Here is a 15,343-nt window from a genome sequence, read left to right as displayed (position 1 = left end):
AAAGCTCTAACATAAAAACAAGAGTTCCATAAGCCACAAAGGAAAAGACTGACACATATAATAACATAAAGCTGAAAAAAACTTTTATATGGCTAAAGATACCTTAGATAAACTGAGAAAAACATTTGCATCATAATACAGAAAAAAGGTTAATTGCCCCAATAAAAAGAACTCTAAATCAATAAAAGACACAACCCAAAGAACATGAATCAAAGAAATAAAACTCACAAAAGAAATAAAATTAAACTCACCCTTGCTAATTAAAGAAATGCAAATTCAAACAATAAGTGTTACTTAACTGACTGAGATTTCAAAAGTTGACATATCCAATTTTGGCAAGAGTGTGGAAAAAAGTTCTATGTCTCATATGTGTAACATTTTTGGAAGGCAATTTCGTTTGAAAAAAAATTTTGACCAGGCGTTGTGGCTCACACTTGTAAACCCAGCACTTTGGGAGGCCAAGGCAGGCAGATCACTTGAGGGCAAGAGTTCAAGACCAACCTGGACAACATGGCAAAACCCTGTCTCTACTAAAAATACAAAAATTAGCCAGGTGTAGTGGTGTACACCTGTAGTCCCAGCTACTCAGGAAGTTGAGGCAGGAGAATCGCTGAACTCAGGAGGCGGAGGTTGCAGTGAGCTGAGATCATGCCACTGCACTCCGGCCTGGGTGACAGAGTGAGGCTTTGTCTCAAAAAAAAAAAAAAATTAATGACAAACATAAATAAAATATTTACATTCAGATTCTAAACTCTCTCTAACATAGCAATTCAATGACTAGGGCTTTCCTCCTAAAATAAAAAAAAAATCCTATGGATGAATAAACATACAAGTATAAGAATGTTCTCTAATAGAGAACAGTATCTAATAGAAAAAAATAGAAAGTAACCTGAAATTGATTAAATAAAGAACATAGTCATACAACAAAATACCACATATACATACTATGGAAACACAGAAAGGTAGCCACAGTCATTTTTCTATCTAGTTAAAAATAAACACCTGTTATAGATAGTATGCTATGATCTAATTTTCATAAATATAAATAAATATCAGCAAAGATAAACATTTCTCTATATTTAGATATGTCTACAATAACATCTGGGAAACAGGCTGCATACTAATCTACAAAGTCAGCTTAACAGGAAATGGGACTTGCGATGGGTGTGGAGGACTTTCTGTTTCTATCTGATGATAAAAGCTTGTATTTCTTTTACACTTAAAAAGATAAGAAAAGGAAAAAGGAAGGGAGGGAGAGATGGAGGGGATGGAGAGCTGGGAGATGGAAGGCAATCATGAAGAGTAAAACAAGAAGAGAAGCTACAATTTCAAAGGTGCCATTTGCACCCCCCACCTCCTACTTACCATCAACGTCCTAGCTACATTGCAACCCAAGGTGCCGGCTCCAAGCAGCAGACATTTGACAGACACAACCTTGTCCAAGTCTAAAGTAGGAACCAATCTCCAACACATGAGCTTGAGATTTAGATCCACTGATGACTCAGCTAACCTAGAAAAGGAGAAATTTACTTATTCAGTCTCTCATTTGTGCAATTATCTTGTTCTGAAAGATTTCAAGTGGCTATGTGAGAAAATAAGAAATAATAAGGAAATTGGGATCAAATGAAAAAGAAAATGAAGCTGGAGGGTAAGCAGGGAGGAGAAAGGTTCCCCCCAGCAGCATGCTGTTGGAGTCCTCTGCAATGAGGGGGCCACAAATTTGATACTGAGTTCCAGCAGCCAAGGTGAAAAGGGAAGAGCATGACTGGTTATAGGAATCATGGTGTCCACGAATAAGAACACACCATTTGATTAAGAGGAAAGTTTTTCCTAGTACTGAAAACAGAAATTTCTCTCATATCTCCTTAATAAAGAATGCACTCAGGCCAGGCAGTGGCTCACCCCTGTAATCTCAGCACTTTGGGAGGCTGAAGCGGGTGGATCACCTGAGGTCAAGAGTTCGAGACCAGCCTAGCCAACATGGTGAAACCCTGTCTCTACCAAAAATACAAAAATTAGCTGGGTGTGGTGGCAGGCACCTGTAATCCCAGCTACTCAGGAGGCTGAGGCAGGAGATTCGCTTGAACCCGGGAGGTGGAGGTTGCAGTGAGCCGAGATCATGCCATTGCACTCCAGCCTGGGCAACAGGAGCGAAACTGTCTCAAACAAACAAACAAAAAGAGTGCACTCAGATTCGCCCTTAAATACAATAGTGGTTTCCATGAAATAATTCTTCTAATATCCTTCAAAGTGGGCCAATAAGGGCTGGGTGTGGTGGCTCATGCCTGTAATCCCAGCACTTTGGGGGGCCGAGGCAGGTGGATCACGAGGTCAGGAGTTCAAGACCAGCCTGGGCAACACAGTGAAACCCTGTCCCTATAAAATACAAAAAATTAGCTGGGTGTGGTGGCGTGTGCCTGTAATCCCAGCTACTCAGGAGGCTGAGGCAGGAGAATCGCTTGAACCCAGGAGGCGGAGCTTGCAGTGAGCAGAGATCACACCCTTGTATTCCAGCCTGTGCAGAGCAAGACTCCGTCTGGGGCACAGGGAGAAGTGAGCCAATAGGACCAAGCCAGAGGACAATGCATAAAGGACTGAAAGACAGTACAGGTACACTGGTGGTCTGAGAGCATGAGCTTGAAAGAACAAAATTTAAAATGTCTAGAACAGATGAACAGTCTGCCCTTCAGGATATGCATTGTTAATATTAATTCTCACAACCAAACTTCAATTAAAGAGCAGGATAACACATGGCAGCATGACTGGCACCCCCCGGGCTGAATTACACAACATTGTGTTGGCCTGACAGAACTTGGTATGTGTCTTGGTTACAACAAGCCTGACTGGAGAAAACAGCTTCCCAAATCTACCTTTTAGGGTCCATACATTCACTGAGGTTCACCATCCTTGGTCCCATGCCTCCTTTCTGGTTCTTTTCCCATCCAACTGCTTTAGGACAATCTTAAGGCAAATAAAACACAAAGCTTAATGAAGGAGGGAAGAATAAAAACAAACAGATCAAGCAGCAACCTTGTATAAAAAGGATCGACATTCATAATGGCCCATGCATTGACAAGCTTTTGGTTTGCTTCTTTCTAAAAGAGACCTGAGGGCCTGAATTTCCATGGACTTGCTACAGTTGCCTCCCCATCTTTCTCAACTACTGGGAGTCTTGTTTAGGGACCATCAAACCCAAGCAATCTTCCTGTACAGGAGCTTCTGAAATAGTCCTCAACTCTGGCCCAAGGTGCCTCAACTTTCACTGTTACTGGAAGTTGCTGGGGAAAAAAAAAAAAAAGAAAAAGAAAAAAAGACAGTCTTATCTGGGGTAGGTATAACCCCACTGAGGCTTCTATCTAAGCAAGCCAAGCCAATGTAACTGCACCACACCTTCACTGAAGTTCCTATTGGGATCTGAATCTTTAAATTCAGTATGTACCTTCTGTTGCTCATCCTTACCATGTCCCCCTGCTCAGCCTTTCTGTCACTGCACCTGTGAGCAGATCATAGTCCAAGGTGACTGTCCTTTGATTAAGCTGCCCTTTCCTTTAAGCTCATCTTTATCCATTCAGAACTTTCCCTTCCCTTACTTCTCCCTTCCCCGCTGCCCTTTTAATCCCTGCTATGGGAGCCTCTGTAACTCCAATTAACTCCAATTCTAGCAGTTCCCAAAGTGTGTCCTATTCAATAATCTCAGAGGATAAGGATCCTGTAGCTAAACAGACTTGGGAAATGCTTCTATACTTATATCTATCTTCTATCTCCAGCCCCCCAATACCACTCAAACCTGGCCATTCACATGGCACATGAGGGAGATAAAAGCTCTGAGAAACCTGCAGTACAGAACCCACGTGATTTGATTTGGCTTTGTGTTTCCCGAACTTACATGGCTCTCGATATCTCCCTTCATTTCCCTGCATACCAATTACAATCTCAAAGGAAACACTGCTCTATTCTACTGTTGCAAAATTCTCTTAAACATCTCAATTGCTTTGTAGGACACGCCTGCGTCCTTCTCATGTTAATGAAAGCTCTGCTTGCCTTGGTGGAACCACAGCCTTGTAAATCTTGCTAGTGGATCCACCCACCCTCTTGGGCTCCCTACATCTCAGGACCTATGCTGCTCCCCTTTTCTCATTGAATTCCTACTGCTCACAATAAAGCCTGAACTCCTAAGCAAGAAATTCACCCCGCCACAGCCTACACTTCCAGCATCACCTCCAGTCTGCCTTAAGCAACAGACTCTGCAGGAACAGAAACTCCTTGACTTGAAATTAAGATGTATGGGACTGGGAGGGGGAATTTTAATTTTGTTTCTAATTGTACGCTGGTTTTTTCCTTTTTTTTTTTTTTTTTTTTTGACAGAGTCTTGCTCTGTCGCCCAGACTGGAGTGCAGTGGCACGATTTTGGCTCACTGCAAGCTCTGCCTCCTGGGTTCCCGCCATTCTCCTGCATCAGCCTCCTGAGTAGCTGGGACTACAGGCGCCCGCCACCACACCCGGCTAATTTTTTGTATTTTTAGTAGAGATGGTGCTTCACCGTGTTAGCCAGGATGATCTCGATCTCCTGAGCTCGTGATTCACCCGCCTCAGCCTCCCAAAGTGCTGGGATTACAGGCGTGAGTTACCACACCCAGCCTGTACACTGGTTTTCTTTGTCCATTCTCCTACTTTTGAATTTCTATCAAGATCGCAATTTTCCTTTCCTTGGGAAACTTTTTAGCTTTTGAAATTAAAAAAAAAAAAATAGTATTGCCAAATATAATTATGGGACATAGAAGGTATTGAGATTCCCTTTACACGATCTTTTGTTTCTGGGATAGGATGACCAATGAGAAACCATAGGGCCAATTATCCTTGAAAGCTACTTGGGCCCCAGTTTGGCTGGGGGTATCATTCACAGCAAGAAGCCAGAAAGCAAACGTCCTTCCCCATTTTAAATTGGGCACTCTAATGCAGTATTTTTTAATGCCATGAAAAATTAAAACTGAAAAAATAGAGTTTTCTTGTTTGAGACAGGGTCTTGCTATGTTGCTGAAGCTATTCTTTAACTCCTGGGCTCAAGTGATCCTCCAGCTTCAGCCTCTGGAGCAGCTTCGATTACAGGCATGGGCCACCACACCCAGTCAGATTTGAGTTTCATAAAGAGATTAAGACTTCAGAATTGTTTTTCTGTGGGGAAAAGAAACAGTTCCCACCTGCTACTAATTGATATTTTGTTTGATTTTATTACTATTCTTAGATTGAATTAAAAATGTGTCTCTCAACAGCAAAGACATGGAATCAGTTTAAATGCCCATCAGTGACAGACTAGATAAAGAAAATGTGGTACACATACACCATGAAATACTATGTGGCCACAAAAAAGAATGAGATCATGTCTTTTGCAGGAACATGGATGGAGCTTGAGGTCATTATCCTTAGCAAACTAGTGCAGGAACAGAAAACCAAATATTGCATGTTCTTAGTTATAAGTAGGAGCTAAATGATGAGAACTCATGGACACAAAGGGGAACAACAGACACTGGGGCCTACTTGAGGGTGAAGGGTGGGAGAAGGGAGAGGATCAGAAAAAATACTAGGTACTAGGTATTAGTACCTGGGTGATCAAATAATCGGTACAACAAACCCCTGTGAAACAAGTTTACCTATATAACAAACCACATATACCCTGAACGGAAAATACAAGTTTTTTTTGTTTTTTTTTTTTAATGTGTCTCTGATACATAGCACAGGAACTTGACAAGAACTACAGAATCATAGCCTAGTACTGTCATCCATAACTCCAGCCTAGGTTTTCTCTTGTTACAGGTAAGAAATTATTAGACAAAAATAAAACATAATTTCAATTAAAAGCTCTTTATACTCAAAAGGTAACAGATGCTGGGCTCATGTCTGTAGTCCCAGCTACTTGGGTAGCTAAGGCAGGAGGAAAGATTGCAGGAGGAAGGATTTGGCTCAGGAGTTCAAGGCCAGCCTGGGCAACATAAGAAGACCTCATCTCTCAAAAAAAAAAAATAATAATAATAAAGGCTATAGCCATTTCTAAGAAAATCAGATGCTCCTTAAACTTAATAATGAAAAAAATACCACATATGGCAATAGTATTTACCATACCTGCCTCCATATAATCTATACCAATAAGACCTACACCAAATTAAATGATAAATATATAATACATATAAAAATATATATGAACATATATATATATGTTTTTTGAGACAGAGTCTTGCTCTCTTGCCAGGCTGGAGTAAAGTGGCACTTATCTTGGCTCACTAAAACCTCTGCCTCCCGGGTTCAAGCAATTCTCCTGCCTCAGCCTCCTGAGTAACTGGGACTACAGGTGCGCGCCACCATGCCTAGCTAATTTTTATATTTTTAGTAGAGAGACGGGGTTTCACCACGTTGGCCAGGATGGTCTCGATCTCTTGACCTCATGATCTGCCTGCCCTGGCCTCCCAAAATGCTGGGATTACAGGCGTGAGCAACCGCGACTGGCCAAGAAAATATTTTTTAGGGAAAAATTGGGGGCTGTCTCCCATAGTGGGCAAGCAGGAGGAGCACAGGAAAAACCAGAGTTAAGATGATGGAATCTCTACCCTCAGCAGTGTCTGCCATCTTCCTCCACCAGGCGCCAGAGCTGTAACACACCATGAGGAAGCAAAAGAAGACATAGGATATTTAAAATAATACTCCATGACTGCGCAAGGTAGCTCACAGCTGTAGTCCCAGCACTTTGGGTGGCTGAGGCTAGAGGATTGCTTGAGCCCAGGAGTTCAAGACCAGCCTGGGCAACCTAGTGAAACCCTGTCTCTGCAAAAAATACAAAAATTAGTCAGGTGTGGTGGCACATCCCTGTAGTCCCAGCTACTCGGGAGGCTAAGCTGGGGGGATGGTTTGAGCCTGGGAGGTCAAGGCTACAGTGAGCTATGATTTTGCCATTGCACTCCAGCCTGGGTGACAGGTCGAGACCCTGTCTCAAAAAATAAAATAAAATAAAATAATTTAAAATAATACTCCTTATACCATTACCATGGCAACTATGGGATGTCTTAAAAGTACTGAAAAGTACAACCATACTTATATTTTCAGTTTACATTATGATATTGAAAAATTCTTTATAAAGCTGTATTTACCATAAAGTTTTATTTACAGCTAAGAGGGAACATATTAATTTACATGAAAAACAGGAAATTCATTTGCCTTTCCTAAGCTAAATAATCTACATTAAATATCAGGCATAAAGAAGATATGTTAAAGGCATTATTGGATGTCAGAAAACCTTTTTCAGATGGAAATGTAAGGTGTGGTTTCTAAGTTTAAATGTCAGCATGTAATCCTAGCACCTTGGGAGGCTGAGGCAGGCAGATTGCCTGAGCTCAGGAGTTCAAGACCAGCCTGGGTACATGGTGAAACCCCATCTCAACTAAACACAAAAAAATAGCCAGGTGTGGCAGTGTGCACCTGCAGTCCCAGCTACTCAGGAAGCTAAGGCAGGAGAATTGCTTGAACCCCGGAGGCAGAGGTTGCAGTGAGCTGAGATCCTGCCACTGCACTCCAGTCTAGGCGACAGAGCGAGACTCTGTCTCCAAAAAAAAAGTGACTGGGCATAGTGGCTCACTCCTGTAATCCCAGCACTTCGGGAGGCTGAGGCTGGCGGATCACGAGGTCAGGGGTTCGAGCCTGGCCAACAAGCGAACCTGCACTCAAGCCTCAAGTGGCAGGGCAAGACTCCATCTCAAAAAAAGATTTAAAAAAATGTCAGCATCATCAAGCATGAGCGTTATCATAGAGAGTAGGATGTAAGAATAACTCAGTGACTGTGTCATAAAGTGTAAAGAAAACTGCCTCTCCACAGAGTGGTTGGCAGAATTAAGTGATTGCCTTATGGAAGGTGCCTGGCAGCTTGTCAGACACACAGACCAGACCCACATTACTTTTTAGTTAACTCTCACCTCATTCCCCAAGACCATGTTTATCCAACCCGCGGCCCAGGACGGCTTTGAATGTGGCCCAACACAAATTCATAAACTTCCTTAAAACATTACGAGATTTTTTTGCTTTTTTTTTTTTTTTTTCTCATCAGCTATTGTTAGTGTTAGTGTATTTTATGTGTGGTCCAAGACAATTCTTCTTCCAGTGTGGCCAAAGGAAGCCAAAAGATTGGATACCCCTGTGACTATCTTTAAGTGTGGTTTAATAAAACGAAGGTACAGCATGTAAATTAACATTACACAGGAGCTATTTTATAATTTGCCAGAAGAGGGTGCTACATCCAATGCAAATATCTAAAGACAGCAGAACGGCAAAGGCTCTAAACTGAAAAGCAGCATCGTCCTTTGATCAAACGGAAGTACTCTGTCAATCTTTCAGAGAAGTCTGTAAAGACATCCATGTTAGAGCACAGAACTGCTGAAAAAATGTCATGTGGGCCAGTCCTGAATCCTTTTGACTTTAGCACTCTAGAAAAGATATCTCAGAAGAGATTTTTTTTTTTTTTTTGAGACAGGGTCTTGCTCTGTCACCCAGGCTAGAGTGCAGCAGCGCAATAGGCTCACTACACCTCCACCTCCCAAGTTCAAGTGATTCTCCCGCCTCAGCCTCCTGAGTAGCTGGAATTACAGACGCCCGCCACCACACCTGACTCATTTTCGTATTTTTAGTAGAGACAGGGTTTCGCCTTGTTGGTCAGGCCAATCTCGAACTCCTGACCTCAGATGATCCACCTGCCTCAGCCTCCCAAAGTGCTGGGATTACAGGCATGACCCACCACACCCAGCCTTGAAAGAGATTTTGACACCACCTCCCCCATCACACACACACATTTTAAGGCATATCTATGGCATAAGGAAAGAAATGTGCCTTGGAACCATCAGGATGGTGTGAGGAACAACAAGTTAAATAATACATGTGAGGCCAGGCTCGGTGACTCACACCTGTAATCCCAGCACTTTGGGAGGCCAAGGTGGGTGGATCACTTGAGGTCAGGAGTTCAAGACCGGTCTGACCAACATGGTGAAACCTGTCTCTACTAAAAATACAAAAATTAGCAGGGCCTGGTGGCGGGCTCCTGTAATCCCAGCTTCTTGGGAGGTCAAGGCAGGAGAATCACTTGAACCTGGGAGGTGGAGGCTGCAGTGAGTCGAGATCATGCCACTGCACTCCAGCCTGGGTGACAAAGCTAGACTCTGCCTCAAAAATAATAATAATAATATATGTTGTGAAAGTGCTCTCAAAAGCATACAAATCACATAAAGATGAGGAATTATTCTGGCAAGAAGTATAAAAGTGCGGGGCTTTATGTGAGCTAGGAAATTTACATAACATTTATAAAGCACCTACGATGTGCCAGACATTGTGCTCTGACTTTGACACAGGACATGGATTCCTGATAAGAAATATTTCCGGAGCTGGGCATTATATCCTTATTTTACTCAAACTTGAGTATGTATTCCATCTCTGTGACATACGTAAAAAAATATATATGTATATATATACACACACACATATATCTCTCTATAGATAAAATGTCTCTCAGTCTAAGTTTCTGAATTTAGAAAATGGGGATAAAAGCTGATAGTTGTCACATAAGGATCAAATGAAGATATTAAATGTGGAAGGAGAAATGGCATTTTTGCTGACTGGTTTGCTATATGGAGAACAGGATCACATACATCTAACACATCTAACAAATAAATATTTAAGTGCATTAATACTTCATCCTTCCTTTAAGAATGGACAGGAATAAAGATTTTGTGTTAAACAAAAGTAAAATTGAAAACAGGCAGAGCAGAGGGGAACAAATCCTGAAGACTGAAAAAACTGCCTAGAGAAAATTTCCTGGTCACAATCTTTGCCTTTGTTCCAGTCTGAATAGCAGAGCGTGCCCTCTGTTCGAAGTAGGTGTCTGCATTGGCAAAGAGGTACAAGTTGTACTTTTCTCTTCCTTTCTTGTGCCATTGTGAAGGGATGAAAAGAAAGTAAACCTGGTTCTGTTTCTGATAAATGATAATTATATGCATTTTCAAAGACCGGCAAATTACCTGGGCTAAATGCCATTTCTGGAAGCTTCACTTCGAAGATGATGCTGTGGGCAACGTCTCGCGCCCCCTGCATGGTACGGTCACGGAAGCAAAGAACTTCAACAGACTGGAAACTGCTACTCCTGTTGTCATGCCCGGATTTTTATTTATTTATTATTTTTTTTAAAGGAAGGAAAAGAAAAAGCTCACATAAGAGCTTCAGCAAACCAGTTGGAGAGAATTCAATGCATTGTAATTATGCCTCTCTGATACCCACAGGAGATGGCCTTAACTCTTTTGAACATATTCATATACGGTTCCTCTGTCCAAGTGTTTAGAGGCTGAACAATGAATTGGCTGTGATTTCCTTCTAGGTGAATTTTATATTACAGTCATATTGCACATAAATAATTCTGACAAATAAATATTTTAAATGCAAGGAAAAAATGCTCACAAGACATTTAGGAAAAAACTCTTTAAGACGTGGGTTCTTTTGGTTCCCTCCGCTCTCCAAATATGAACTTCCATATCAAGCAGTAGCACTTCAGTCAGTAGTTAGGAAGCCCATTTGCACTGTGTAGACTTTCCACCTGGATAATTGTGGATTGTCTCCCTAAGAGCACAATCTATAATTTATCTATCTTCATTTTTTAAATAAACATTTTTATTTAAGTAAAGCAGACACATTACACAAATCCCAAGTATAAAGAAGGCTGTCTCATGCCTTCTCTCAAAAGTAACAACTACTCTAAGTCCATATATTGGTTTTGCCTATTTTAACTTTACATAAATGGAATCATAGAGTACGTATTATTTTAGGTCCAACTTATTTCACTTAATAATATGTTTTTAAAATTCATTCATGTTGATTTCTGTATTAATAGTTCACTCAGATTCATTGTAATACAGCATTTCATCGTAAGGGATATACTAAAATTTATTATTCATTTCACTATTGAAGAACATGTGGACTATTCCCAGTTTTTAGTTATTGAGCATAATGCTTCAGTAAACATTCTTGTATATGTGTTTTGCTTCTATCTATGTATGTATTTCAGTGAGTAATATACTTGAGAGTAACATTGCTAAGCCATAGATATTTTTAATTTTGGTAGATACTGCCCAACATTTTTCCAGCCGTATTTGCTCCACATCTTCGACAACACTTGGTATAGACGTTTTTGTTAAATACTTTTGGTGGATATGTAGTAGCATCTCATTATGGTTTTAATTTTTATTTCCTTAATGACATGATGTTGGGCATCTTTTCAAATATATATTGGCTTTTAAGATATCCTCTGTTTTAATTGTTTTAGGGTTAAGAAAAAATGGAGAATGATAGCAGTAGAAAAATCCTATCTGAAAGAAACCCAGACAGCTAGAAGGGAGGGCTACAGAATTTGTGTCAGGACCTCTGGCTACCAACTCTACCATACGCTAAAACATCTTTAGCACAGAATGATCAGAATATGCAGGTCCCTAACAGACCTGCTTAAGGTTCACTAGTATGGAAATTGGGTTATGACTGATTTATTGATTACCTGATTTCCATGCCCAAAATGGAAAAAAAAAAAAAACATTTAGGAAAACAGAGATACAAATAGAAACAGACACATTGTAAAACACATACTGACAAAGGCAGAGAGACAGACAGACAAACACACACTCTTGTAAATACCATCTGTGGGCTGCTAGGACCAAAAAATTCCTCAAAGGCCATCCAGGGTACTGGGCTAAGTTACAGGGATCATATACACCAATTGTTATCTGTGAACAAAAAAGACTTTCTGAGTGAGTCAAGTATCATCTCAGCTTCACAATACAGATGCTGCTCATACTTCTTCTTTGTTTCTTTTATGCTTTCTGCAAAGCCTTAAAAATTAGACATCTGGTAAAGGGCTAAGGGGAGGAGAAGAAAGCCACAGGATCTCACACTGGACTACAGAACTTCTTGATGGCAGGGGTTATCAAATTCTTGTCTGCATCCCTGTGCCTTGCATTGGGCCTGGCAGAAAGTAGGAGCTAAATACATTTAGAAGGAAAAAAGACTAGAAGGAAGATGGGGAATGAAGGAGGACAGTCAAGAGGGCTTGCAGAGAAAATCCTCTTGTAAACAAAGAAATATAATCTGTGAAACTGACTCATTTTTATGCAATGAGAAAATCAAAGAAGGGCTCCTACTAATGTAAGCCTACAATCAGATCAAGTTAAACAGCCAGTTACCCTTGATTTTGCTAACATATATTTCCTCCCTTCCCCTTCCCATCCCACTCCAATCCTGATCTTCATCTGGAAAAGTCTACTCAATTTAAAATACCATTTCTTCAGTGAAGTCTTCTCCTGGCAGAAGTAGTTGACCTGTCCTTGCTGCTTCCATAGCTCTTTGAACCTTGTATATAACATTTTTCATTTTTCTGTCTCCTTCCTTTCAAAGACAATGAGCATCCAGCACCCAGATACTGACTTCTAAATACCATTCTCCAAGAAAAGAAATCAGGGCTCCTTGGACACATGGTTAATTCTAGGGCTCAGGCAGGGAAAATACAAGAGAAGCTTGGAGCATCTTATAATACCAGGAAAGGAGGTACTCAAAAAACAAATGAATTGGGGCATGCCAAGGGGATACAGGCACCAACTGAAAGAGTTCTCAATGGCCAAGGCTGGCACAATTTGTACAACAATATAAATAATATGATGTTGAATTATAACCCAAAGTATAAAATAAGTATCTATGAGTCCACATTAATATAAATAAAGAACGGAATAAATGTGAAGGGACAAGTCTTCCTTAAAGAAAATTTCCAAACAATATATGCAAATACTGCCCTCTTCAGAAGCAAAATTTAACCCTTCCCCTCCTTAAAGGTAGCTGGAATTAGTGATTTACTTCCAAAGAAAAAAACAGTAACTTTACAGTGGAGAAACCTGGCAAATATTACCTTAACCAAGTAATCAATTTAACATTACCAAGGATGTCACGTGGATTATCAGATGATAACGGTACTTCACTCTGTGGTATTCTTTCCAAAAACCCGTAATAACCCCAGTCTAATCACAAGAAAACATCAGACAAACGCAAATTAAGGGACATTCTATAAAAATAACTAATTAGTACTCCTCAAAAATGTCAAGGTCATCAAAAAAATCAAAGAAAACCTGAGAAACAATTACAGATCACAGGAAACTAAGGAGGAGACATGACAACGAACTGCAATGTGGTATCCTGGACTGGATCCTAAACAGAAAGAGGGTATTATAGGAAAAAACTGGTGAAACTGGAAATGTCTAGAGTTGAGTTAATTGTAATGTAAAAATTCTGGCTTCTTAGTTTTGACTAATGAAACGTGGTGATATAATGTGACAACATTAGAGAAAACTGAAACCAGGTGAAGGTATATGGTAATTCTCTGTATTGTCTTTGCCACTATCTTCTGTAAATCTAAAATTATCCCAAAATAAAGTTTATTTTTAAAAAAAGGAAGACAAAGAGCATCTGGAGAGCAGAGAGTATCTTTTTCATCTCTCCACGATCAGTTCATAAATACAGAGCAGACACTCGGTGAATGTTTTTGAGTAACAAAGTAGATGGATGGATAAATGGGTGGAAGAAAGGAAGGAAGGATGTACAGTGAGTAGGGGTGAGGGAGAGAAATTGCTGGCAGAGAACCATAAATTGACCCATAGGTTTCCTTCATAAGCATAACATGGGTTAAATGAAAACACGGCTGACACGTTTTTGTTAAATCTAGATCCAGTTAGTTCTGTAAGGATGGAATCACCCTAAACACTCCCTTTTATTTCCCACAATGCTTGGTATAGTATCAGCCACAAAGTAGGAGCTTAACTAATATTCAGAAGAATATCTATAACCCCACTATCCTGAGAGAACTATTAACATCTTGGTATATAATTGCCCATAAACTTGTTCTTTGCATAAATATATTTTAATTACTAGGACTTTGAAACAAACATGGGATGATGCTGTAAATACTGTCTTTGTTGTTGTTGTTTTGAGACAAAGTCTCACTCTATACCCAGGCTGGAGTGCAGTGGCATGATCTCGGCTCACTGCAACCTCCACCTCAAGGGATTCAAGCAGTTCTAGTGCCTCAGCCTCTCTAGTTCCTGGGACAACAGACAGGCGTGTGCTACCATGCCCTGCTAATTTTTTGTATTTTTTCAGTAGAGATGGGGTTACACCATGTTGGCCAGGTTGGTCTCGAACTCCTGGTCTCAAATGATCCACTGGCTTTATCCTCCCAAAGTGCTGGGATTGCAGGCATGAGTCACTGTGCCTGGCCTAAATATTGTTTTATATCTCTTATTGTATTATGAACTGTCTTCCATGCCAGTAAATGTTCTACAACCATTGTGAGTCATGGCTGAATGGCATTCCATTGTATTGATGTACCAAACTTTTTCTATTTCCTTTTGAAGGACAATTAAGTAGTCTTAATCTGCTCAATCTCTGAAAATGAATTTTACTATGGTCTTATCAGATAATTACTGTATTATTTCAAAGACTCTTTAAAATATTTGCTACCTTTTCTGTTATATACAATTTTCTTATTCCTAAAATTGAAGCATTTTTTGTCTAAATGCATGTTCATTTCTTAAACGCAAATAGATTCATATTTAATTTAATACAAATATGTTCATAGCTATGGTCATCCTTTCAGGAAATACCTTTATTTGAGATTTCCTTTTCCACAGAGATAAGGTTTCAGCATCTAAGGTTTACAGTATCTAGTAAAAATAGAGCTTACTACACTGAGTAGTCTCTTACTAAATGAGGCCTAGGGAAAAGTACTCAACCCTCCAAGCTACAGTTTAATCATGGAGGAAATAATATATTACTTATTTCATAGAGCTGTAGTGAGGATTAAATGAGCTGATACTAAATATGAAAAGTCCAGCACATACATAGTGCTACTAATATCATTATTGGTGATAGACTCAGAATCTCCAGTGGTGAGCCCAGCAATCTGTATCTTTAACTGTACCAGGCTCCTGAATTATTCTGATGCGGCTGGTCCACTCCATGCACTCCAATTTGGGGCATATTAGAGAGGGTGCTCTTATAGACAAAAGAAAACATCTCTGAACTGTCATTATCTTGAAAACTCTGAACTGGCTCTACATCTTCCCATGCTCCTCAAAATGTGGTTCATGCCCCAGCAGCATGCATGCATCAGCCTTCCCTGGGAGCCTTCAGAAAAGCAGAATCCCAGGTCTCCACCTAGACCTGCTGAATCAGAGCTTGCATTTTAATAAGAACCCAGGTGATTAATACACCCAGGGAAGTTTCAGAAGCACTGTTC

General features: G+C 40.2%; 1 protein-coding gene across 6 annotated transcripts in view; it reads right to left on the bottom strand.

Moving 5' to 3' along the window:
• Positions 1-15,343, bottom strand: part of ATG7 (autophagy related 7) — a 268,195-nt gene that overhangs the window by 201,957 nt on the left and 50,895 nt on the right. For 5 of the 6 annotated variants that reach the window (XM_050781456.1, XM_050781460.1, XM_050781457.1 and 2 more), the window contains 4 exons: positions 11,701-11,789; positions 10,044-10,165; positions 2,871-2,961; positions 1,366-1,510 (listed from right to left, as the gene is read on the bottom strand). In XM_050781456.1, the coding sequence (XP_050637413.1) occupies positions 1,366-1,510; positions 2,871-2,961; positions 10,044-10,165; positions 11,701-11,789 (447 nt within the window). The remainder of the gene's footprint in view (positions 1-1,365; positions 1,511-2,870; positions 2,962-10,043; positions 10,166-11,700; positions 11,790-15,343) is intronic. The other variant, XM_050781462.1, reaches the window with a different exon arrangement.

Source organism: Macaca thibetana, chromosome 2, assembly GCF_024542745.1.
Source record: "Macaca thibetana thibetana isolate TM-01 chromosome 2, ASM2454274v1, whole genome shotgun sequence".
In the NCBI taxonomy this organism is placed as follows: Eukaryota; Metazoa; Chordata; class Mammalia; order Primates; family Cercopithecidae; genus Macaca; species Macaca thibetana.
Note: the sequence above shows the minus strand (reverse complement) of the source record. Positions and strands in the feature narration are given on the sequence as shown.